Source organism: Trachurus trachurus (genome assembly GCF_905171665.1).
Source record: "Trachurus trachurus genome assembly, chromosome: 8".
In the NCBI taxonomy this organism is placed as follows: Eukaryota; Metazoa; Chordata; class Actinopteri; order Carangiformes; family Carangidae; genus Trachurus; species Trachurus trachurus.
In genome coordinates, this window is record NC_139905.1 from 27,618,977 (window position 1) to 27,645,199 (window position 26,223).

Here is a 26,223-nt window from a genome sequence, read left to right on the forward strand (position 1 = left end):
TTGTGATTGGTGCTGAAATGAGAGAGAGCCCTAAGTCTTGTTTATTTCATCAGTGGTAGTGAGTGACATGGCAATGAGCTTACCATACTCGCTGTCACCATTTTGGTCCTCTTGAGAGCCCTTGGCCCCTTCCCCAACTGCAGCACCAACATCTGTTTCTCCACTAGTCTCTGGACTGAAAGTCAAGAGCAAGAGATTTTTCAATCATTTCCTGTGCAACAGACACTGAACGAAAGAAACATACACAGGAAAACACACTATACTATAATTAATTAAAAATGGAAGGTGAGAAGACTAGTGTGAGTTAGGGGTGGTGAAAAAAGTTAGTTATTGATTAATCACGATTATTGTATGGACGATTATGAGCCCATTATTAAATTTCCCAAAAATCAATTATTATTTAGTTTTTTAAATTGTAATACAAAACAGGGAATACACAGTGACTCCTGCGGTTACTGTCATGAAGGATTTAACTGCATCTCAGTCTGGGCTCAAAGCAACATGACAACAGGTCCCACACTCGTCTCCTTTCCGTTCGTCTCCGTGTCGGTTAAGCTCCGACTGACGTATCAAACCCTCTCTGTCTCCGGAGCCCAAAGCAGCTTGAGACCCGAGATCACAACATCACGGGGAGCTACACGCTGACGTGATAACAGCCGTGTATAAGTGAGACGCAAACGTAAACATCACTTTGCCTTAATGAGGTTGCTTTGCTGTTGCGTTACTCCGTGATTTTTTACTTTTCTGTTTGTTTTCTTGTAGAACAGATGTGTTGTATCATAAAATGTTTCCATTTCCGTCCACTATTATTTTTTCTCCATCAATAACGTCCTTTCAGCTTTAGCTTTAGGACCCATGATGTGAGACGAATGTTGACAAATGATGATTTTATTGTGTTAAATGCTCTGGTGGACAAGTTGTGACCTGCACATTCACCATGCTATGAGATAATAACGGAACGTTACAAGACAGAGTTGTTTTAGAGATAATTTCATGCTAAACCACTGATACGCGTTGCGTTCAGGGACAGTTTTTCCAGTTTTTCAGCAAGCAGTCTCTGTATTTACCTCAAAAACTGCTCCGTCTCATAGCGTTCCGTTATTACCTCATAGCGTGGTGAATGTGCAGGTCACAACTTGTCCACCAGAGTGTTTTGGAGTTGTTGGATTGTGTATTTGATGAGTTTGATGAGGGAAACCAAGAAATCCCATTAGCCTCCGTAGCATAGCTCTGAGCAGCTTGCGGCTCTGCTCCGCCGTTCTAAAAATAGCTTGCACCGACAAATAAAGGTAACAAACCTACTGGTATGACTATAGCGATTATGGCAATGGGCCAATTTGCCAAAATGTTGAACTATCTCTTTAAGAAAATAAACACCCGGGCCTTTATTTGGTGTTTTACGGTAATCGTAATCGAATCGGGAAGTCGGACCGATTAACCACCTCTAGTGTGAGTATGACATGATTGTTTCTATAGGGTTAGACATCATGCTTGGTAAACATGGAGGAAGTGATGATTCAAATCAATTATATTGGGATATACTGACCTTGGCATTAGAATGGCATTTGGTGGTGCCACCACTTCGGGCGTGAGCGGCTCGTCATCCAGTGTCTGAGATGTACACAGCATGTCGTTGGCACTGCTGGTACCCGACAGCTCCGACCCTGCAGCTGGAGCCGTTTCACTGGCTTCACTCACCTGCCCCTCCACAGTGCTGCCTGGGGAGTCTGACAGAGTATCGGTGTCCGTGGGGGTTTTGGCAGGGATGTCACCAGGCTGAGACAAAGCAGAGCTGGAGCAGAGCAGGAGATGGAGAATTAAACAGACTGAAATAACCAAGTCTCTCGTCTCATTATACAAGTCAGAGTGTTGAATGTATGTTAAATTAAAGCTCCAGACCACTTCAAAATGTTCAGTTTCTCTGGTTTTACTATTTATAGGTTTGTTTTTGAGTAAAATGAACATTTTTGTTTTATTATATTAAAGGGATAGTTCAACATTTTGGCAAATTGACCCATTGCCATAATCCCTATAGTCTTAGCAGTAGGTTTGTTACCTTTAATTGTTGGTGCAAGCTATTTTTAGAACGGTGGAGCAGAGCCACGAGCTGCTCAGAGCTACTCTACGGAGGCTAATGGGATTTCTTGGTTTCCCTCATCAAACTCATCAAATACACAATCCAACAACTCCAAAACGCTCTGGTGGACAAGTTGTGACCTGCACATTCACCACACTATGAGATAATAACAGAACGTTACCAGACAGAGTTGTTTTAGAGGGAAATTAATGCAAAACCGCTGATGCGCGTTGCCTTCAGGGACAGTTTTTCAGCAGCAGTCTCTGTATTTACCTCTAAAACAATCCTGCCTGAAGTTCCTTTAATGCAAAGAAAACATATCGTTCATATTCATTCCTCAACAACACAACGTGAATATTTTAACTTAGGAAGAGTTTATAAATCGGTTTTGGTGATGATAATGTTTAATCCCAGCAGTGGTTTTTATAACCTTCCTTCAGGTGATCGATCAACTCATCAGTGTCTCATTAAGTAGAACGAGTTGTGTTTGTGTTGGTGTTTAAAACGAGTGTCGTACATGTACAGATGCTTTTTAAGAAACATTAGTAAACGTGGTCTCTTTGAGCTGTATATGCAACCAGTTTTCTCTTTACAGGCAACTCCCGATTCCTGCATACCTGTACATGGACTCCCCCAGTGGCCGACTGGTGTCAAAGCAATCAGGGAGGATGATAATGTAATCTTCTGAGGAGGTGGAGGAGGAGCGACTTCTAGCCCCCTCTCTCTTGTCCTCTCCCTCTCCCTCTTTCTCCTTCTCCTCCTCTGGCTCCTTCTCTGCCCTCTTCACTCTGGACTCCTCACAGACACTCTTCATGTGGAGCTCTTGAGCCTCATCTGTCATGGGTCAAGACAAAAAGAGCATTCAGTAAGACTCACTCATCACTAATTATGTAAAAGTACTTAGCCTATACTGGGTCATTTGCAGTAAACTTGGTGAAAGAACTGCACATATGCAGGGGAACATAATAACCCATCAAATTTGGAAAAGCATCCTGTTACAGGGTTGTATCCACTATCCAGGATGTATCATTCATCTCTCGGGAAATTGTGGTTGCTGTAGAAAAATCAAGACTATGATGTTGTTTGTAAGCAAGATCTGGTGGAAGAAAACTTTTGGCATGCACTCTAGGCTCAATTCTGTTGTTGTTAATTAACTTTAACTGACCAAAGACAAATACAAAGCATTAAACATGTGAGGGAAAAAACACAATCTTTTTGTTGTCCAGTGTCCTGTACATAAACAGTGTTTCCTCAAGGTTGAATACATAATTCCATTTGGTCACTGCACCATTCACAAGTCCTGAGTGCAGATGCCAGATCTAATGGATGGACTTTTATTTTCACCCATTTAAAGGCTAATTTTCAGCTTCCAACATGCGGAACAGAAGTTAAAGATATAAGATTGAACTGAGTAGAAACACTGAAGCTTAGTGGTAAAGAAGAAAATGAGACGAGGAGCAGATTGAGTTTGTGACTCACTAACCGAGTATCAGAAATAATTGTTTTATAAATTTTGACGGGTACAAAATATATAAATATTTACATCTGGTTACGTTGGCAACGTCGGCATGAAATAATCTCTGCGCCAACAGCATTACGTTTATGTCACGTGAGGCAGAGCTCAGGGGGGGCCAGATCCTGATAGCTCTTTGGAGAAAATGGCATTGTGCTAATGCTAATGCTAACTAACGGTCAGCACGTACTGTAATGTTTCCGGTGCAGGCGTGATGCTGCGGGTTTGTCGAGTTCATCTGCAGGTGAGTTAGTGTGAAATGAATGATGTGTTTCCAGTCTGTTGTCAACACCAGAGCTGCTGCTCGTTAAATATGGTTAGCGTTAGCTTAGCTTTAGCTACTAGCTGCTTCCTATAGGCGTATACCTGGCAACCAGTACAATTGAAGGTTGGAGTGAGAGAGGGCGAGTGTGAGTGTGACACTTTAAACCTTTAAACCAGCAAAAAATTTAAATAAATCGTTTAATTACTTCCTGATGTACAAATACATCTGGAACAGCTTCAATCACTGAAGTCACCGCTGTGAAGCTAAAACTCGAAATCGGAACCTCATAAGAAGATGTAAACGCAAATAAGATAAGATAAACGCAAACCCTGTGTCACCTGTAGCTGCCTGGTCCCTCAGTGTGGAGACAGCGGCCGAAGCGTGGAGCAGGGTGGGTGCTGAGCTGGGGCCGGGCCCCGGGGTCGGAGCCACAGACGTAGGAGCAGGCAAGGAGGCTTTTAGAGGGGAGGGGAGGGAAGCCTTCAGTGTAGCTGGTGGTTTCATGGTGTTGTTGGAGCTGCAAGGGTTACTGTCAGGGCTGTCAGGACTGTCCTCTCTTTTGATGGTTTTACTCTTCACACAGGAGGAGTTGCCCTGAGCAGGTAGACAGGGAACTAACAGCAAACAAGGACGATGTTAGACACTGTGATGTCATACTTTTCTCCTTCACACTGTGGGAGAAAATGGGGAGGACTACAGTACTTTGCAATTGTCTACAATTGTGAGGAGGGGTGTGACGATACACTCAGCTCACGAGACGAAGCGATACACCATATTGGGTCCACGAGAACGAGATGAGACTTTTGAGAACTACAATGACAAAATATATGACTGGACAAACAGGCCTTTTTATTTTCTAAAGGGATAGTTCACCCAAAATTCAAATTTCTAAGGGCTGGGAGAAGTTTCAGAGTCCTCCGTGGCTTCTCTGAGTTACAGGGGGTCTTGGCGTAGCAGTGCATGTCCATATAACGGTAGCAAATGGATACCAACTGTCTTCGTAACTAAAAGACACACCAAAAAACATCCAAATACCTCCATGCTGCTCGTACGTAATGTCCGTCTTGTATTGAAGCCCCGAAATGCGAAATTGTCCCGAAAAAAAAAAGTCTATATTTCAAGCTTGTTTTGTAGCGGAAGCTGCTCGAAGCTCCTCTTCCCGGTTCGTCAAATTTGGACGAACTGGGAAGAGGACAGACCCTGGTTCGTCCAAATTTGAAAACTCAGAGAAGCCACGGATAACTCTGAAACTTCTCCCAGCCCTTAGTCGACATGAGGGTGAGTAGATAATGAGTGAAATTTCAATTTTGGGTGAACTATCCCTTTAACTGAGTCACAAAACAATGCAGGTGCATTTTGAAATGTTTTATAACTTTGTATGCATGACCTAAGCATGAGCTTTTAACTGTTGAACTTCTTTCCACAAATTGAAACTAAAACTAAAAATTATAAAAGTTAAAATAAAATAAATGTCTTCTCTTTTTCTTTTTCTTTTTTTTACAGTGCAAACAATATTCAAAACTTGTAATCAAAGTACTACTACTACTACTACTACTACTACTACTCTGTCAATACAATTTTTTTATTGCCTGTTTATTCGGATGGGGCGGTGTCAGTGTTATCACACTACACGCACAACCTTTTCATCAACCGACCCTGTGCCTGCTAGACAGCTTTTCACTTTAACGAGAAATATCGTAAATTCTAATCTTGCGAGATCTCGTCGCACCCCTGTCACACCCATGAAGCACTGACATATTACATGAATTACTTCACTTTTATTTAATTGTCTGGATATTTGTCATGACCCCTTAGGAGCAGCAGAACAATCTGACAACACAGTAATGATGTTATCTGTTACAGATACTCTGGAAAAATGCTGTTATGATGTTTATATGGTGCAATAGGTTGATAAGAATATCCTGAGTTCACCCCAAAGCGAATTCTATGTGTTGCTGGGTGACGGCTCAGCATCATGTCTGATATGACTGTATTCCTGCTGCTGATTTTTTTTTTTGCATTTTTTCAAGTTCCAAAATTATCTTTGTTTTTTTAATGATTGCTTTACATAATCTTATTTTAATTACACACTATGTTCAATGTGATTGTTTCCTTACTTGTGTTGTGGTGGAAATTTGCTATGATTAGTATTCTCCTTGTAATGAGTAGTAACGTAGTCTTTGAAATAGTTGTAGTCGAACCTTGTAGTAATCCTGTTAACTCCATTAGTGGAGACATTTGTGTACTGACTACAATAAACCTGGGGGCAGAGGAAGGACATGAGGATGACCCACGTACAACCTTGTTTACTAACTGATCTAGGGTGTAAATTCTTATAGATAAAACAACAACTGGGGTAGACATTTGTTGAGTAACACATCTGTTGAACTGTTTTATTGCCTGGGAAAGCTAGAAGTGCTGGTAGTAATTATGTTCTGTTCCCTTCTCTATAGAGAATAAACGTGGGTGCATGCTACCTCTCCAGTCTTGTTCTTTGACTCTCCACCGGCAGAACCAACATTTCCACAACAGTATCTTTTTCCAAGAATCAAATTTGAAGACAATCTTAAAGCAGAACTATGCAGGATTTCGGCTGTAATTATTGTGGCTCAGAGTCACTGTGATGGTTGAGTGACCTATTATGAGGTGAATGGGGTCTAGGCCAATGCGCCCACCCCCCCCACTGGCTGAAAACCACACTTGCAAGATCAGTCCTCCGTCTCGGTGTCCCAAATCTCATCAATGGATAGAACTATCGCGAGAAACTGCCTTACGGCAGTACGAGATAAGAACACAGATGATGTCATGCATGTCATGAATCGTGATTGGTTTGAGTTCGGAAAGTCGGAGGAAACCATGGAAACATGAAATGTTTACAAGTTCGGCTTGTGGCTAACACGGAGCTAATGCTAACACGGACACACACACACCATGGATCTTTTATAAGATAGTGTAATACATCATGACACACACACACGCCTTCGCGTTTGGAACCTTTATTCATGTGTGTGTATGTCTGTGTCTTTGTGTCTTTGTCTGTGTGTGGCCGTATTAGCGTTAGCGCCGTGTTAGCGTTAGCTCCGTGTTAGCATTAGCTCCGTGTTAGCAGGGCTTAGCAAACACCACTCTCTACCTTCAGCAGTAAACACAAGCACGTGTAGGGAGGGGGTGGTGGCGGCGAGTTTTTTTTTTTACGACAGTGACATGTGCCTCCCAGAACTGTGGGGGAACCCCGGAGAGGGAAAAAAAGAGAAACCAACGAAGGAGCGAGCTATTTCCGGCCGACTTGCATAGTTCTGCTTTAAAGGGATAGTTCAACATTTTGGCAAATTGGCCCATTGCCATAATCCCTATAGTCATAGCAGTAGGTTCGTTAACTTTATTTGTCGGTGCAAGCTATTTTTAGAACGGCGGAGCGGAGCAGCAGGCTGCTCAGAGCTACGCTATGGAGGCTAAAGGAATTTCTTGGTTTCCCTCATCAAACTCATCAAATACAAAATCCCAAAACTCACAAACGCTTTCGTGGACAAGTTGTGACCTGCACATTCACCACGCTATGAGATAATAATGGAACGTTACGAAACTGAGCCGTTTTCGAGGTAAATACAGAGTAAATGCAGAGACTGCTTGCTGAAAAACTGTCCCTGAACGCAATGCGCATCAGCGATTTTGCATGAATTTACCTCTAAAACGACTCCGTCTCGTAACGTTCCGTTATTATCTCATAGTGTGGTGAATGTGCAGCTCACAACTTGTCCATGACAGCGTTTTTGAGTTGTTGGGTTGTGTATTTGATGAGTTTGATGAGGGAAACCAAGAATTTCCTTAGCCTCCATAGCATAGCCCTGAGCAGCTCGCCGCTTTGCTCCGCCGTTCTAAAAATAGTTTACACCGACAATTAAAGGTAACGAACCTACTGCTATGACTATAGCGATTATGGCAATGGGCCAATTTGCCAAAATGTTGAACTATCCCTTTAAAACCAACAGCACATTCATAAAATGTGACTTTACCTGTCCTTGGGCAGGAGCCTCTCAGAGGGGCGTGGTCAGGGGCCTCCTCCAGGGTCATTGAGCGAATTACAGTCTCACAAACGAACTGGGTCCCACTGATGTCATCCTCCCCCTCTTCCTGAGCCGGGACTCCGCCCCCCTCAGATTCTGAAACTGCTCCAAGAGGGAGATCTGAGGACCAATGACAAGCAGACAAGTGCAGTGTGAGACAAACCAGACAGCCTGTGTGTCCTCAGTCAGCTGTTCACCAGGACCACAGTGACACACAGGTGGAATTACAACAAACTCTAAATGAAAAGGAATGAAAGATCTATTGTTGACTGTGCGAATATAACTGACTGACAATAGCATGTCATTTCTAAAGATTTCTGAGAATTTCACTTGCCCCCCAAAAAAAAGGAATCAGTAATTTCTGAACAAAATCATGTCATTATTGCTTATTTCATCTTTTTTCTATGTGTAGCCGATGTTAATCTGTCCCTCTGCGTTGTGTTTTGGTACGGACTGCGCTCGAACCCTGGGGCCTGTTGTTCGAAACCTAGATAAGGGATTAAGCCGGGATATGTTGGGTATCCTGGCCTAATTTAGCCTCAAGTCGGTTGTTCGAAAGCTGGATACCTTTATCCTGGTCAAGTTACTATGGTGATTTATTCTCTGCAGCTAGCCTGCTCCAGACCAGGCTAACAGCCAGGCTTAGTTGATTCTGTTGTCTTTATCTGTCAAGTCAGCAGTCACTCTGATCAGAAATCAATGTGTTTCATACATGTTCTTATGTACATATTGAAACATTTACAATATTTATTAGGCTTTTTTTTCTCCATAATTAGGCCTTCAAAATTATTTTCATAAAATATGTTACGATTAAATTGGCCTAAATATTGGTTGAGGTAAGAAAATAAGAATACAATTGAGTGAGTGTGAGCACCTTCCAAATAATTTATAGACCTCGTCATCATTGTTATCGGCAATTTATTGAAGCACCAAACAGCATAATGTTCTAATATTTAATTAATTTTCACCTGTTGCACATTTGGCCATGTGCTGTAAACTTTACTTCAGATTTGTGCAATGAATCATCTTCCACTGCTCATCATTTAGGCAAAGTGCACAACTGTTAATTTGTGAAAGGAACTTGAGTTGTGATTATAATTTTGGATTATTAAATTAGTCCGCAGTTGTCCGCTGCGCTCTCTCTGAGCTTTACGACAGCAGTGGTGCTTTTTTTTTTTTTTTAGAGAGGTGTGTCCCCTGACATCAGCATTAAGATCCGCTGTTGATTGGAGGAAAGTAGCCACACCTGTCCTCTCATCAGTGAATCTGTGATCCATCTCTGTGGTCTACTGACGAGAGAATTAGTTACACCTGGCTTGACAAAGCCGCCCCTCCTCAGCCTGGCTCGGCGTTCCAACAACCAACTAAGCCAGGATGGACTTATGAGACTTTGTCGAACCTGGCTTTCCCACTTATCCTGGATATCTTTATTCTACTTTCGAACAACAGGCCCCTGCTGGTCTCCTGCACGGCGGGCGACGATGCAAACCGTTGTGCCAAGAGGTCAATGACCGCTTGGCAGTCTGGTTTGCACGTCCTTTATGGGTGAGTGAGTGCAACCGGACTCTCCGTTACATATGCATCACTTATTAATTGTGGCTCCAGGTGATCCATTAATGACATTCGGGAACAATTCACTTCTGATACCATAATACTGAAACTATTTAATGATGTGCAACTGCCACAGCTTGTCTATTCCATATCAACACAAAAAGAACCATTCCCTGTCTTTTACAGTGGAAGAGACAAGGCCCTGGTGTACAGTATTGTGTGTGTCCAAGGCTGTAGAAGACATCATGTCTTGCTCTGGGACCTAAAGTAGAGAGACCAGGGGCCTGTTGCAGTGTTGTTTTCGTTAACGATGACGATGACGAAGACGAAATATTTCGCTGACGCCCCTTTTTTTCTTGACAGTAACGAGACGGTGACGAGATAAACATGGCTCTCTGATGACGAAAACATGACGAGACGTGTGTGAGTTTTCGTCAACGAGACGAGAACGGACGTAAATGTTAGTGGCAGGGCTGTGCGACTGCCTCTAAATTTCATATCGTGGATTGTCATTACTCTAAGCTTAACACGATTTAGCAACAGCGCCGCAAAAATAGAACGATGTGCTGGGACGAGCCGCGGTGCGCCCGGTGCTTGTGATTAGAGTGGCAGAGTGGCAGGCAGTGACGGCGCTGACGGGTGGGCGGTCAGACGTTCAAAACGCATGACATTTCTGCTTATTGTGCGTGTAATCTGTCAGTTAGAGTCAAAAAGTATCTGCAACGCTGCTGCATCCCATCCTTGTGGTCACACCCACCACCTGGCATGCAGCGCACATTCTGCTCAACACACCTGCCGTCACCCGACGAGAAGATATATGGACGTATTTTAAATATAATCCAGCAGAAAAAAAACTGAATGCACTACTGTTACCAGGGTTCTTACGGATCCTTAAAAAGTCTTAAAAGGCATTGAATTCATTAATCTAAAAACAAGGCCTTAATTTGCATTAAAATGTCTTAAATCAATTTTTCAAACGTCTTAAAAATGTTAAAGGGACAACGAGGAGTTTTGGAAAAGCGAAGCGTTTTCACACTACATTTATGAGCCTCCGCGCGCACCGTACATTTCTTTGACCGGGCGCAAGACGGACTCATGTTTTCATTCATCAATAATTAAAGTCAGAGGTTCAAAGAGGCTCACATACCACCGTAGTTCCGACCATAAACGGCGATGCGGCTGCGTTATTCTCATGATTCGCAACGAAGGAAACGCTGGTCGGCTCGACCAGCACTTCCGCCACCACTAATAATAACAAAATAACGATAGAGACAAAACGATATATTTATCGAAAATGGGCCCATTAACAAGTGTGGGTAGCGGAGATTCATCCACATTAACGTGAGACTTTTTTATAACCGAATAGAAACTCCTCGTTGTCCCTTTAACACTTGGTAAGTGGGATTTTATGATTGTAATTAGTCTCAAATCTCAAAATAATTGGTAACATTCGGACAGAGAAGTTAGTGGCGGCTCTCACCGCCTCCAGCTCCCGAGTCAGTTTTTTTTTTTTGTGGACTTTTTATGCATTTATTTTGAAAGGACAGCTGCGGAAAACTCGTGCGAGTTTGTAGTTTTCACCAAAGTCCATACTTTTAATGGAAACACACAGAACTCAAATTTCTTTTAATGCGCATTTCCCAGTTATTTGAATCACTTTGGATGGAAACATACGAACGAGAAAACGTGTCCTTTTTAGTTTATCATCTCCTCTCCACAACTATACAGCTGTTAAATGATGTCACTCACTCACTCATAGCCCCCCCCCCCAATTATTCATGTAGCAGTCGCTTTACCTTGGACCACATAGGAAAGTGGGTAAAATTGTCCCTAACCCTATGTATGTGGTGACGTTTTTTTTTTAGTTTTTTTTGCATTTGTGTCTGTCTTAAATTTAATTTCAAGTGGCATTAAAAACGTCTTAAAAAGTCTTAAATTTAACTTGGCTTAAGCTGTAGGAACCCTGGTTACCACTTTATCTGTGTGTAGGCTAATGCATAATCCTTAGACCAGAAAGTATTTGCCATTGGGTGGAAACATTATGTGTAAAATCATTCCTTTATTGAATTAATTTGTTAAAAGACTTTTTTTTTTTACTAAAACTGACTTAAACTAGACTAAAACCTTTATGAGTTTTTGTCGACTAAAACTAGACTAAAACTATCACATATAGAAATAACTAAAATTGACTAAAACTAATAAGTATTTTCATCAAAAAGACTAAGACTAAATCTAAAATGCCTGCCAAAAACAACACTGGCCTGTTGTTCGAAACCTAGATAAGGGATTAAGCCGGGATTTAGTTTGAATTTAGTCTCAAATCAGTTGTTTGAAAGCGGGTTCGATTTATCCTTATTCTCTGCAGCTAGCCTGTTCTTATGTACAAATTGGCCTGATGACAAACAAAATGCATTTACAATGATCAAAAAACATGAAACTTTACAATATATATTTTTTTCATTATTAGGGTTATTCATGTATTTCCTGATTTCCAGTTCCAATTTTCTCAAGGTTTTTTTTTTTCTTAAATTCTCTATCAGGCTCCATATCCTGCAGCTTTCTCTTCTCACACTGAATCTTTGCATCTGCCAGCGCTGCCTGCTTCTTCAGATGCAGGCCATAATACAGATGTCTGACGGTTTGTGAATTCTGTAAAACACATATCAATTAGCACAGAATTGTGGATGTTCTTCAGGCAATACTCACTATTCTTGTAGGCAGGCTGTCAGGGTGTTCAGCATCTGTGTCCATCTGTTACATATTTCTATGACCACCGACTACATCACTGGCTTCTCATAAAAGTGGAGCAAAAAGAGCAATAGATTCATTTTTGTTTTTATTTTTATGAAATATGTTACAAAATATATTGTCCTAAATATTTTTTGAAGTAAAAACATAAGAATAAAATTAAATGTGTGAGCAGGCACCTTCCAACTAATTTATACGCCTCATCTTAACATTGTTATCAGATATTTATTGAAGCACCAGACTGCATAATGTTCTTATATTTGATTAACTTTCACCTGTTGTGCTTTTGGCCACTTGGATTTGTGCAGTATAAACTTTACTTTAGATTATAAGACATTTGTGCAATGAATCAACTTCATTGCAAGTGCACAGCTGTTAATTTGTGCAAGGAACTTGAGTTGTTTATACAGTAGTTTTGTATTACTTTCACACTCAATCAGTTTGCGGTTTTCCGCCATGCTTTCTCTGAGCTTTATGACAGTAGAGGCGTTTCCTTTTTTTAAATTTGATTTATTTTTTTATTAAGAGGTGTGTCACCCTACGTCAGCATTAAGATCCGCTGCTCATTGGAGGAAAGTAGCCACATCTGTCCTCTCATCGGCGAATCTGTGATCAATCTCTGTGGTCTATCAAAGATTTATGTTTTCCACTTATCCTGGATTTCTTTATTCTACTTTTAAACAACAGGCCCCCAGCTTAGATAAATGACTTAGACCAGTAGCCCTCATATCACACATCATGAAGACTTTGGGGCAGCTACTTCTTGATCTTCTAATGCCAGCATGTGTTTGACCCTCTAATTTGTCTTCAAGGAAAATCATCTGCTGGAACACACATAAATCTGTTGCCTTTGGGAAGGTTAGAAGACTTTCCTAAACACCTGCTCCTGAGATACTACAATATCAACAAATCTCTACAAACAACTTTAAAGGGACAACGAGGAGTTTTGGAAAAGCGAAGCGTTTTCACACTACATTTATGAGCCTCCACGCGCACCGTGAAATTCTTTGACCGGCGCAAGACAGACTCATGTTTTCATTCATCAAGAATTAAAGTCAGAGGTTCGAAGACGATCAGATACCATCGTAGTCCCGACCATAAACGGCGATTCGGCGGCGTTATTCTCATGACTCGCCGGGCAGCATAAGGAAAGTAAGGAAATGCTGGTCGGCTCGCCCAGCATTTCCTTACTTTCGGTTTCACGGAAACCACTAATAATAACAAAAAACGATAGAGACAAAACAATATATTTATCGAAAATGGGCCCATTAACAAGTGTGGGTAACGTAGATTCATCTACATTAATATGAGACTTTTTTATTGTCGCGGAATTTTTCGTTCTGCCGATGAACCAAGTATGAATAGAAAACTCATTACCCAGGATACTATTGATGACTTCTGTCTCTTCCTGGATCAAACCCAAAGTGGGACTACTCTTGTGTTGCAGGTGGCCATCTTGAGAGGACACGCAGGGGGTCACTTCTAAGAGACATAAACAGAAACATTTACTGAGCTCTCCAGTCTGTTTGCTAGTCAGCAAACATGTACCAAAATACAGACTGCAGCAGAGATCCCAGCAGTACCAGGATCAGCTTTTAAACACACTGCAGCAATGAGTGTGTTTACACGGACACAAATCTCTCAGCTAGGATTGTATTTTTGAGTTTGCATAGTAAACATCAAACTCTGCAAAAACATATCCTGGTTTTGATGAAACCAATTATGCTAGACAGAAATGGCAGAGGGGTATGACAAGTTTCCCAGAATGCATCTCACGGCAACCGGCAGCTGTTTTATTTCTCGCTGTAGCGCTGTTATTACATCACCCGTCCAGAGAGCTTGTCAACCGGCCAACCTCCGTCGTCATCCTGGTAGAAAAGACGACTGTTAATTAACTTACCCGCAGGTTTTTAAAGGTTTACCGCGGGGTGGTTACATTCTTTTTAGGAGATAAATGCTGGTCTCATTGATGAAATGTAACATTTGTGGCAGTCGCATTAATTTGTTTGAATTAAAAGTGAAGCTTCATGTGTGTATTGGACAGAGGAGCAGCGCTGCCTGGGGGCTCTGTAGCCTACGCACAGAAATCACCACATTTACATCAATAAATAAATGTTTTACAATGAACCGATCAGTCTGCATTCAATTTTATTTTATTTTATTAAGTTAAAATGGTTTTGAATTCAGGATTTGTGGCAAAAGCTTGACACGTCTGCTTATGTGAAAAGCCAGCAGAGACTACTGATGACGTATGTGACTGTTGAAGGGGTGTCTCAATTCGTAGGGGTTGACTTTCAACCCCTACCCCTTGTAGATCCGTTTCAAGGGGTAGGGCTAGGAGTAGGGATGAAAAATAGAATTGGAATTGGGCCTTAGTGTCAGTGTGCAAGTGTGTCCCATTTCTCCATCGACCAAAAGTGCAGCGCGCTTGATTTGCACTTTACCCACACTTACGGTAAGGCCTCATCCGAGCGATATTTGGCCAAGTATAAATCCCACAATGCACCATGGTGAAGTCTGCCGTCACCGGGAGCCACAAGCCACGTTTAGGAAATGCGATTGTAATTTCAATAAAATTAAATGAACTTTCGATCTCATAATTATGACTTTTTAATGTCATATTTTATATTCATCATGCTCTGTTCATGTTTTTATTTTATTTTTTTCGTTTTTCTTGTTTGTTTTATTTAGGGTTGTGCATAGAGACACTTTTGGAGTAGATGAGACTGTCATCCAGCAGCACTGTTTATTTAAACTGTTGCTGTGCTGTGTGTGTGTGTGTGTGTGTGTGTGTGTGTGTGTGTGTGTGTGTGTGTGTGTGTGTGTGTGTGTGTGTGTGTGTGTGTGTGTGTGTGTGTGTGTGTCATAGTTGTGCTAGTGTGCGCAATGGCACAGGCTGCACTTGTCAAGTATGTCCCGATTGCTTTTAAATATCCCCCCACGCGCTTGGCCACTTAATACATGCTTGCACACTATATGCAAATATACGCTCCGCTGGCAAAACGTCACCAAAGTGTGTGCGTAACCAAGCGCACTGAGCCGAGTGTGGAGAAATGGGACAGGCCCTCTGTCCATGTTAAACACACTGCAGCAGCTGGAACCACTTAAAGCCTTCTTACCAGCAGGAGTGTTGTTTGGGACACTCTCCAACTCCTGGACGATGTTTATGTCCAGCAACTCGAAGGACAGGAGATCCTGACAGAAAAAAGACAACAGACTACTAAAGATGCTCTAAAGTGAACTGTGAGAAATAAAGGAGGGGAATGCATACAGAAATAAAATAACAGAAAGTAAATGAGTACAAGCTGAGGGGTTAGGACTTTATTTTGAAAGACAGATCAAAATATTTGAAAATGTAAACTTGTGCCTTATTTTGTGATGGTTATTTTTTTTGCCATGACTTACATGAAATAACAAAATTATTTTTCAGTTAGTCATAAAACATGAGAAAGAAAGAAAGAGTCTTTACGTTCATGTGCACACTCGAAGTCTGGCATCAGTCACAGACCATTTAAGAAGTTTTTACTCTTCCCACAGTCAAATTGTCACTTATCACATCACATCTGTTGGTAACTGACTTCAAAATTGAAGGGATAGTTCAACATTTTGGCAAATTGGCCCATTGCCATAATCCCTATAGTCATAGCAGTAGGTTCGTTACCTTTAACTGTCGGTGCAAGCTATTTTTAGAACGACGGAGCAGAGCCGCGAGCTGCTCAGAGCTACACTACGGAGGCTAATGGGATTTCTTGGTTTCCCTCATCAAACTCATCAAATACACAATCCAACAACTCCAAAACGCTCTGGTGGACAAGTTGTGACCTGCACATTCACCACGCTATGAGATAATAACGGAACGTTACGAGACAGAGTTGTTTTAGAGGCAAATTCATGCAAAACCACTGATGCACGTTCCTGTCGGGGGCAGTTTTTCGGCAAGCAAAACAAGTCTCTGTTGGATTGTGTATTTGATGAGTTTGATGAGGGAAACCAAGAAATTCCTTGAGCCTCCCTCCATAGCGCAGCTCTGAGCAGCTCCGCCGTTCTAAAAATAGCACCGACAATTAAAGGGACAACGAGGAGTTTTGGAAAGCGAAGTGTTTTCACACTACATTTCCCATGAGCCTCCGCGCGCATGGTGAAATTCTTGGACCGGCGCAAGACGGACGACTAGCGAAAACATTTGCCAAGAATATTTTCATTGATCAAAACTGAAAGTCGAAGGTTGGAAGACGATCAGATACCGTCGTAGTTCCGACCATAAACGGCGATCCAGCGACATCATTCCCATGACCTGCCGGGCAGCATCCGCGAAACCGAAACTAGGAAATGCTGGGCAAGCCGACCACTAATAATAATAACAAAATAACGAGAAAGACAAAACGATATATCGAAAATGGACCCATTAACAAGTGTAGGTAACGTAGATTCATCCACATTAATATGAGACTCTTTTATAATCAAATACAAACTAAGGTAACAAAGGTAACGAGCCTACTCCTAAAACTATAGGGATTATGGCAATGGGCCAATTTGCCAAAATGTTGAACTATTCCTTTAATTTTGAACTCAGTTACCAACAGATGTGATGTGATATGTGACAGTTTGACGGTGGGAAGAGTAAAAAAAGGTGTGTGTTTAATATTACACAAGTATGACTATGGCCAACTTTTATTCAGTAGAACTCAAATCCTTTGGTCTCTTATTGTTGATATGGTCATTGTGGTTATAGTAATTAAGTTAATCAATAAAAGTAATCATTTAAGACCAAACTGACATAAGCTATCTTCTCAGAGCTTAAAACTTTAAATTTTATTTCAATGGTTTATGACAATTAAATAATCAATGTCCAACTTTTGTGGCTTACATTCCATGTGTACACCAGTGTAAAGATGGCAGCTTTCATTACCTGTGCAGTGAGCAGGTCTACAGAGGGAATGTAGTACTCTTCTTGGTCCGATGACATTAAAACTTGCTCCCTAGAGCCGACATAAGCTTTTCCATCCTTTGACAGTGGGTTCTTACCCTGCAGATAAAGACGATGATTTCAGTCAGACAGTTACCCATAATTACAGTGTGCCTCTGTGTTTGTGCATCTCCCTGTGTGTACTTTAAAGGTCCAGTGTGTAATAATGGGCAAGGTTTATTGGCAAAATCTTAATATACTACCCATTCATATATATTTGTATATAAAAAAATATATATTTGTTATGAAATGAATTTGGTTTTCGTAGCCTTAGAATTATTCTTTTATATCTACAGAGTGTCACCATCTTGTGCCGCCATGTTTGTACGGCAGCCTGAACGGAAAATCCAGCCGGCCAGAGAGCACGTTTCATGAGTTTTGTGTTCATAATTAAACCAACACAGAAGAAGATGGAGGAAACAGCAGACATATGGTAAAATGGTTTAGATCTTCACCTCATCGCCCCATGCTCCTCAAATACTCCCAGTCCTCCCAGTCGTGGTAAACAAGTTTTTTTGTCCTCGGAGGCCACCGTCACTTTGCCGACGGGAGAGGTGAGACAATCTAGAATCTGAACGCTAGATAACACAGTTTTTTCCCCCCATTTTACGCACTGGACCTTTAATTTTTTTTTAAGTTAAAGGGATAGTTCACCCAAAATTAAAATTTCACTCACCCTCATGTCGACTAAGGGTTGGGAGAAGTTTCAGAGTCCTCCGTGCCTTTTTGGAGTTACAGGGGGGGCTCGGCGCAGCACTGCATTGCCATATGACGGTAGCGAACGGGGCCCACTTTTCTTTGTCCAAAAAGACACACCAAAAAAACATCCAAATACCTCCATAGTGCTCGTCTGTAATGTCCCTCTTGTATTGAAGCCCCGACATGAGAAATTGTTCCGAAAAAATTTAAATAAGTCTATATTTTAAGCTTGTTTGTAGCGGAAGCTCCCAGTGTCTCAGTTTACGGCTCTGCCACTGACACCAATTTCTCATGTTGGGGCTTCAATACAAGAGGGACATTACAGACGAGCAGTATGGAGGTATTTGGATGTTTTTTTGGTGTGTCTTTTTGAACGAAGAAAAGTGAGCCCCGTTCGCTACCGTCATATGGACATGCAGTGCTGCCCGGACCCCCCCTGTAACTCCAAAAAGGCACTGATGACTCTGAAACTTCTCCCAACCCTTAGTCGGCATGAGGGTGAGTAGAAAATGAGTGAAATTTGAATTTTGGGTGAACTATCCCTTTAAAATATTAACTCAGTACAGTATGTAGCACTTCATTTTCAATTCAGTTTCCTGTTTTTTTTATTCATCTACCCATTTGCTCTACCTGTGGCGTGACGCAAGGTGACACCAGTATCCCATCAGCCATCATGGGTGCGGGGGCCAGCGGGTCCACCAGGATGCTGCACCACACCCTCGGTCCAAACTGCTCTCCAGCGTGAGCTAGGCGCCAGTGGGAGGTGTAGGAGCCCTCCAGGGCCGGAGCACAAAGCGCTATGCTCACTATTCCAACCTGGACACAACATCAGCATCACAACAAATCACACTCTTGAGCATAAACACAGCGCACATGTCGCAGCAGCAATGTGCTTTAATGAAATAGCTTTGCAACTCATTGCAACACAGAGAAAGCAAGAGGTATGACCTTCACCGTGCTTTTCTGAAGATAAGTGAGGATGAGAACCTCACCTGTCCTGGCTGAAGGAAGGGAACGGACACTTCTCTCCAGCGGTCCCCAGATCCCACCGCCAAGTTTCCCCACATGAATTTCAGCTGAAGGAAGCAAACAAAGCGCAAAAGGTCTGTATCTCATGTATTCGTAGGGATTTAATATAACCTGCAGTGATTACGGTTCTGTTGGCTTCAATCTGCCTGCACTGGGGCAGTTTACAGCCAAGGCGATTGGGAGAAAGTCTCTTGTCGCAAAAACAAATCGCAGTTCTAGCAGCAGAATGGACATTGTAGCAGAGCACTGTGGTGAAGAGGGAGCTGAGCTGGTGGTCAAAGCTCTTCCTTTACCACTTGATCTTTGTTCTCTCCTCCATCTATGATCAAGACACTGTTGATACAAGCGGCTGAAATCTGAATCAGAATCACTGTATGGATCCCCAGAGGGAAGTTTTTCAGCGCACGTCAAAACAACCACTGCGTTGCGTCTCTTCACACCAAAGCTCCAAAGCTTTCCAGCTGTGCCCCCGCCTACTCCTTTTTCTTCATGCGCTGTCCAGCTTCCTTAAAGGAATAGTTCACCAAAAAATGTTATTCAGTCGTTAGTGACTCACCCTCATGCTGATGAATAGTCCGGAGTAGTTTTTTATTCCTCAAAGTGCAACTGGAGACCCGGAAGGCCGGTTCGTAGTCCAACGAAAACTTTATATGAGAAATAATAGGGCCCGACACAAAAACGTCCATAAAACTACACAAAAACCATTTCATATTCCTCCACATTGCTCGTCCACTGCAATCCAAGAGTCCTGAAGGGATATAGTCCAGAGTTTACTGGAAACAACGTCATTTAGGACATTTTTACAGCCTAAACAGTCCTGTATTGAATTTGCCTGGTGCATGCTCTTGCGTTCACGAGATGCACGTGGACGTGACCGGACTTGCCTAAATGACGTCATTTCGGGTAAACTCTGGACTATATCCCTTCAGGACACTTGGATTGCAGTGGACGAGCAGTGTGGAGGTACATTAAATGGTTTTTGTGTAGTTTTATGGATGTTTTTGTGTCGGGCCCTATTACTCTCATATAAAGTTTTCGTTGGACTACGAACCGGCCTCCCGGGTCTCCAGATGCACTTTGAGGAATAAAAAACTACTCCGGAGTATTCATCAGCATGAGGGTGAATTCCCTTATTGTCTACCCCTGCGTAGCGTGATTGACATAAAACATAATCGCTATTAACATTTATCCAGCAAAGAACTGAACGCATACATTTTGTATCGATCAAGAGAAAATCCGATGAGATCGACCATATTAACTTTTTATCGATATTAATGATATTTAATCGTATTTCACTGTTTCCATAAGGCATTTTTAATTAATGCAATAAATAATTGCTGAATGCGAATAAACACATGGATGGAAACACGGTTACTGTAAGGTCAGATTTTCTCTACACCCACATAAGGTTTGAAATCTAATGAATTGGTTGGTCATTTTGTGAGATCACAATACAGTTATAAATCAGGATGGATCGGCTCTGAGCAATCCAGCCATATACTGCTGCTACTACTTAGTTAGTACTGTTATGGCCGTGGAGGTCCTTACCTTAGTGTCAGAGCTCCAGCTGACTGTTCCAGTGTTCCTCATCTTCCAGTACTTGATAAATTTGGTTCCAGGACGCAGTCGAGTTCCATCGGGAAGGTTCTCGTCCAGAAATGCAGCCGTCATGGCTGGAACCACCAGGGGACATGGGCGTTTTGGACGTCTGAGATGAAGGAGAAATGGAGTTACTTTAATCCACCACTGCATCCAACTTGATCTGTGCTTTTAGCATTTTTTTTTACCAGTGTTCTTCAGGCCAATGTCATATATTTCCCTTCACAGCAAATGTAATTGTTGAATTGTTGTTCCCCTACATTCATCTATATTATTTCCATCCATGTTTTATTTTTTTTGCCAATTCTTGCAACCGTTCATCCATTACCTCAAGACAACTATTGTAACTTTGTATGCATTACCACTTCCACAGTATTGCATGGCAAACAAATGTGTATTGTTCTCCAAGTTTCCGAGTAGCCATTTCTTAGTTTAGGCGTGAATGCACCTTGACACACTTAGGATGCATCTGAGATCTGATCACACTGCTAAATGAATGAGGCCACATGTTCTCCACACCTAACCCTAACCTCACACACATCCAGTACAGTATGTACAGGTGGACACACTCCTGCTCTGATCTCCTCTGTCACAGTCGAAGTCTCAACACAGTTTCATCATGAGGATGGTTAACTATCTAAATATTTCACCGTACAGCTGTGAGTACTGATTGACTCAACCTTCTCTCTCTCTCATCCACGCACACAGCCTGTTGTCACATTCTAAATCTAGGTATGAACTGAGTAACTTGGAGCGGATCATTTGTAATCAGATCGCTGAAGACACATATTAAAGGTTGGGTCTGGAGTTTTTTGCCCAAAAATAAATGTTAGACTTATACAAATGAAATCCATCTTAAAGGGATAGTTCACCCAAAATTGAAATTTCACTCATTATCTACTCATGTCGACTAAGGGCTGGGAGAAGTTTCAGAGTCCTCCGTGGCTTCTCTGAGTTACAGGGGGTCTCGGCATAGCAGTGCATGTCCATATAACGGTTGCAAATGGATACCAACTGTCTTCGTAACAAAAAGACACACCAAAAAACATCCAAATACCTCTATGCTGCTCGTATGTAATGTCCGTCTTGTATTGAAGCCCCAAAATGCGAAATTGTCCCGAAAAAAATGTAATAAGTCTATTTTTCAAGCTTGTTTGTAGCGGAAGCTCCTCTTCCCGGTTCGTCAAATTTGGACGAACCAGGGTCAGTCCTCTTCCCAGTTCGTCCAAATTTGACGAACTCAGAGAAGCCACGGATAACTCTGAAACTTCTCCCAGCCCTTAGTCGACATGAGGGTGAGTAGATAATGAGTGAAATTTCAATTTTGGGTGAACTATCCCTTTAATCACCATCTATGGGCTTCTAGTCCTGTGTGGTGGTGGCTGCAGCGCCCCCTCCCCCTTCCTGTATTTTGGTCTTTTGCTTTGTTTTGTTGTACACGTGGACGTTTCTGGGTGGAGAGCGAGAGAGTCGTGTGAGGTGTTTTCTCTCCAGCCAATGACGGAGCTCAGGGCTGCTAGCCGCACTAGCTGTCCCTGATGCTGCTGAGTGCTAGCACGTCTCTCTCTTTCGGCAGCAGCAGTCAGGACCGCAAAGAAAAAGAAATACTGTCCAAGTGAAGCGCTGGAGCCGCGGACCGATTCCTGACAGTCACCGACAACCAAAGCCTCGACTGGTAACAAGTATGAGGGCCGTTGTGGTGAGCTAGCTTGATGCTAATTTCGGCTAGCGGTAGCGGTTAGCATCCGCTGCTAACACCGTCTTCCCAGCTCACCACAACGGCATAACAACATAACACTGGAGGCTCCTGGTGTTGGTGATTAGGGGTGGGAGAAAAAATCGATTCACATTAATATCGCGATATCTTTTTTGACGATTTTTAAATCAATTTTTTTTTTCAAAAATCGATTTATTTATTTTTTAGATTTTTAAAAAAAAATATTGTGCAATGTGCATTTGTTAGCCTTTTTTACATACAGAGAGTATAGGTTTTGAAAAGGGTTTAAGTTCACTTTATAATGGAGTATGTTAATTTATAGGCTCCTACAGTATTTGTGTGCAGATAAATGTTAAAAATGCAGACAAAGAATCGAGAGAATCGGCAATACCGTAGAATCACAATTTAAATCGAATCGCCATCCAAAAAATCGTAGAAGTATCGAATCGGGAGAAAAGCATATCGTCCCAGCCCTATTGGTGAAGGTCTGTTATCGGCCCACGGCTCCAGCGCTTCACTCGGACTGTATTTCCTTTCCTTTGCGGTCCTGACAACCGCTGATGTCAGGGGCAGGAGGCTACACAGTTGAGCCTGAGAGGAGGGACCCAGTTTCAATGTTTTGTTTACAAACTGCAACGAACAAAACTCCAGACTCTACCTTTAACAGCAGGTCTGAACAGGGCCTTACTCTGGACTGTTGTGCTGGGTGGCTCGTGGCTGCAGCAGTACGGGGGAGGAGCTTCCATCTCTGTGGGAGGAGCTCCACTGTATGCCCCGTCTTTCCATCCTCAGTTGTTTGCGGATTTCTTTCACCTCAGCCTTCAGCAAACGTTTCTCTGCTTTCAGCCGCTGCTTCTCCGCTTTTCGGAAACTGCGGTCACCTCGCCTGTAGAACCTGGAGTGGACAACCACACAACAAGGACAGAGATGAAAATGAAGACTTCCTAGTACTAGAGAGGCAAGCTTTCCAAAAAAAAAAAAAAAAAAAATTTTTGGACAGTGATCTGTAATATTTTGTTGCGTATAACACACAAACACGGCCTCATTTAATGATGTGTGATGTGATAATTTGTTTTTTAAAGGTTTTCAGAAATGGCCGTTTGTCCTGTTTGTCGTGCCTCCTTCCACGAGTTGCCGCACGAGTTTACCAAGGGGGCAGTTGTCGGTCTGAGAAGTGAAGCTCACTTCCGCGTTCAAAAAACTGCAATCCCCTCGGCTTCCTCTGGGGGCTGGTGTCAGAAAGCAGCATTCTCCATAGACCCCCATGTTAAAATCGCCGACTTTACATCCTCAATAAACATGATCAAAGCCTGGTGTCAGAACGTTTTTTGGTCTCAATCGATAGTTTCTACCCCCGCACACACTCTGAGGGGGGTGAATTTTTTTTTAACTCTACCGTTTTACTGTTATTAGGTTAAAACTCTGGCCAATTAGGGCGCGGAAACATTGAGTGACAGGTCCGAGCACCTCCGTGGACAGGCTGCTTCGAGGCCAGTGGGCGGGTTCTCGGCCGGCCAATCCAACATGGCGCTGTTCAGGCCGCCATATTTGAGTCACAAAAACGACTCCCCAAAACCAATCGGTGACGTCACGGATGCTACGTCCATTCTTTTTACAGTCTATGGAGTTTACTCAAGTAAGGAAAACAAATTTAATTGGTCGTTATCGAGCGGGCGGGATATTCAATGTTTAAGGCAGGACCAAGCTCGGTGTGTGTATGTGTTTGTATGTGTGTGTGCGCGAGTGTGTTTAGCTAACGTAGCTAACTGTTAGTAGCAGACTAGTAGGACCAGACTAGTAGACTTGCTACGTTATAGTTTGCTAACTTAGCTAGCTAGGAGCCTGTGCATATTCGCATCTCATCTTCCCAGACAAATAACTAAGTCCATTTGCTTTCGATTTAACCTCCTTTGAGTTAGCTAGCTAGGCTAAGTGATCGTGAAGCAACGTGACCCATAAATTGTGCGCCTGCATTATCCAATGCAACAAAAAAAAAACGACCCCACTTTCATCCTGGATTTACTCGAAAATAGAATTTTGCACAAAGTTTGGGCTACATCGTCTGATAGATGAGTTATTACACTAATTTTATGACCCATAGTGGGATCAAATTAAATTTTCTTTTCTGAACACCTTTAAGTAGGCTATCTATTCTTAGTCCCATTAGCAGCATGGCTGTATAGCAGGAACTGATGGGTGATCACTATGTCCACCACTGTGATTCCAAATGAACTCTCTTAAGAACAGCTGAATTATGTTGGTACAAATATTATAAGTTATAAGTTCATTGATCCTCAATGGTTCTAATACACACACACAGTACAACATAATAACACCACTTTTTGTAAAATGGACACTTTTAATGAGAAAACTTGAATTTATTTCAAATGGAACTCAAAGCTGAAATTGTACTAACTTGTAATGCAGTATTTTTAGAATTTATTATTTTTAGTAGCTTCTTTTGCTTCATGTGAACCAACTTTGGTTTGATATGACATTAAAATATCTACCAACACAAAAATAGGAATATCTTTTTGTAACTATTTTCATACTTGCTATGGTCAGGAGCAGGTGATCCATGTTCTGGAATGGACAGAGGAGTCCTCGCTCTCACCAGGTTGTGACTGGGATCATGAGAAAAACTGCAGGGCTCGCACAGAGTACAGGAGGTACACACACTGATGAGGGACAGAGACAAAGAGTAGACCGATAAGGGAAGAAAGCAATCCAGACAGAATGGGGGGATAGGCAACATTACAAAAAGAGAAATCTAAGGCAAAGAAAGAAATTCTGACTTCAGAAATGAACTTTATTTGAAGAATGACTGCGTCACAAAATCACAACTAAACTGTCCCAAACCTCAGGTAATTATAAAAACAGTTATGTGTTGTCCAATATGTTTGGCAGTGACACAATATCAGCTGGTGACACACAGCAGAAATTCTCCTTCTGATGAGAAGACTGAATATTTTCATATGAATGCATTCAGGACAGGACTCTTATCACACAGCGTTTTGAATTTGTGTAGTGAACGATCAAAATTGGGTCTGCTGATGAAAACTCAAGCTTTTAAAGGAATAGTTCACACACAAAAAAAAAATTCCATCATTGTTGACTCACCCTCATGCTGATGAATACTCCAGAGTAGTTTTTTATTCCTCAAAGTGCATCCGGAGACGCGGGAGGGGCGTTCAAAACTTTATATGAGAGTAATAGGGCCCGACACAAAAACGTCCATAAAACTACACAAAAACCATTTAATATTCCTCCTTACACCTCGTCCGCTGCAATCCAAGTGTCCTGAAGGGATATAGTCCAGAGTTTACCCGAAACGACGTCATTTTGGCAAGTCCGGTCACGTCCGCGTGCACTTTCTTTGTCTTTTAATTTTTATAATGTTTCTGTTTTTGTATTTTTTTACTGTATAATTGATATTGCTGGACCCCAGGAAGAATAGCTGTAGCTTTGCTGCAACTAATGGGGATCCGAATAATAAACAAACAAACAAACTGCGTGAATGACGTCGTTTCGAGTAAACTCTGGACTATATCCCTTCAGGACACTTGGATTGCAGCGGACGAGCAGTGTGGAGGAATATTACAGGGTTTTTGTGTAGTTTTATGGATGTTTTTGTTACCTATTACTCTCATATAAAGTTTTGAACGCCCCTCCCGGGTCCCCAGATGCACTTTGAGGAATAAAAAACTACTCCGGAGTATTCATCAGCATGAGGGTGAGTCAACAATGACTGAATTTCATTTTTTGGTGAACTATTCCTTTAACAACTGTCAATCACAAAGATCTTCTGATGAGGCTGATCAAATATGAAGACAAGTCGACCACATTAAATCCCTATGAGATGAAGTATGAGGTCCCCAAATTGCAGGACTGGCACCAAAATTGCACATTAAACTCAACATGTCTGTTCGACCTTCTGTTTGTTGAAGAGTATGGCTGCCAGAGGCTTTTTGGTGTTTTTTATTTGCCCAACGATT

At 42.0% G+C, this 26,223-nt stretch overlaps 2 protein-coding genes across 3 annotated transcripts in view; one reads left to right on the top strand and one right to left on the bottom strand.

Moving 5' to 3' along the window:
• Window positions 1-26,223, top strand: part of LOC310990612 (histone acetyltransferase KAT7-like) — a 384,780-nt gene that overhangs the window by 231,646 nt on the left and 126,911 nt on the right. The window lies entirely within an intron of this gene.
• Window positions 1-26,223, bottom strand: part of nbr1b (NBR1 autophagy cargo receptor b) — a 49,570-nt gene that overhangs the window by 6,697 nt on the left and 16,650 nt on the right. Inside the window, exons 8-19 of the mRNA XM_083978042.1 lie at window positions 24,781-24,906; window positions 22,917-23,123; window positions 20,461-20,620; window positions 18,876-18,959; window positions 18,514-18,699; window positions 17,128-17,244; window positions 15,338-15,413; window positions 7,869-8,039; window positions 4,194-4,469; window positions 2,695-2,911; window positions 1,547-1,792; window positions 84-175 (exon numbers count right to left, since the gene is read on the bottom strand). Of these exons, the coding sequence (XP_083834168.1) occupies window positions 84-175; window positions 1,547-1,792; window positions 2,695-2,911; window positions 4,194-4,469; window positions 7,869-8,039; window positions 15,338-15,413; window positions 17,128-17,244; window positions 18,514-18,699; window positions 18,876-18,959; window positions 20,461-20,620; window positions 22,917-23,123; window positions 24,781-24,906 (1,958 nt within the window). The remainder of the gene's footprint in view (window positions 1-83; window positions 176-1,546; window positions 1,793-2,694; window positions 2,912-4,193; window positions 4,470-7,868; window positions 8,040-15,337; window positions 15,414-17,127; window positions 17,245-18,513; window positions 18,700-18,875; window positions 18,960-20,460; window positions 20,621-22,916; window positions 23,124-24,780; window positions 24,907-26,223) is intronic.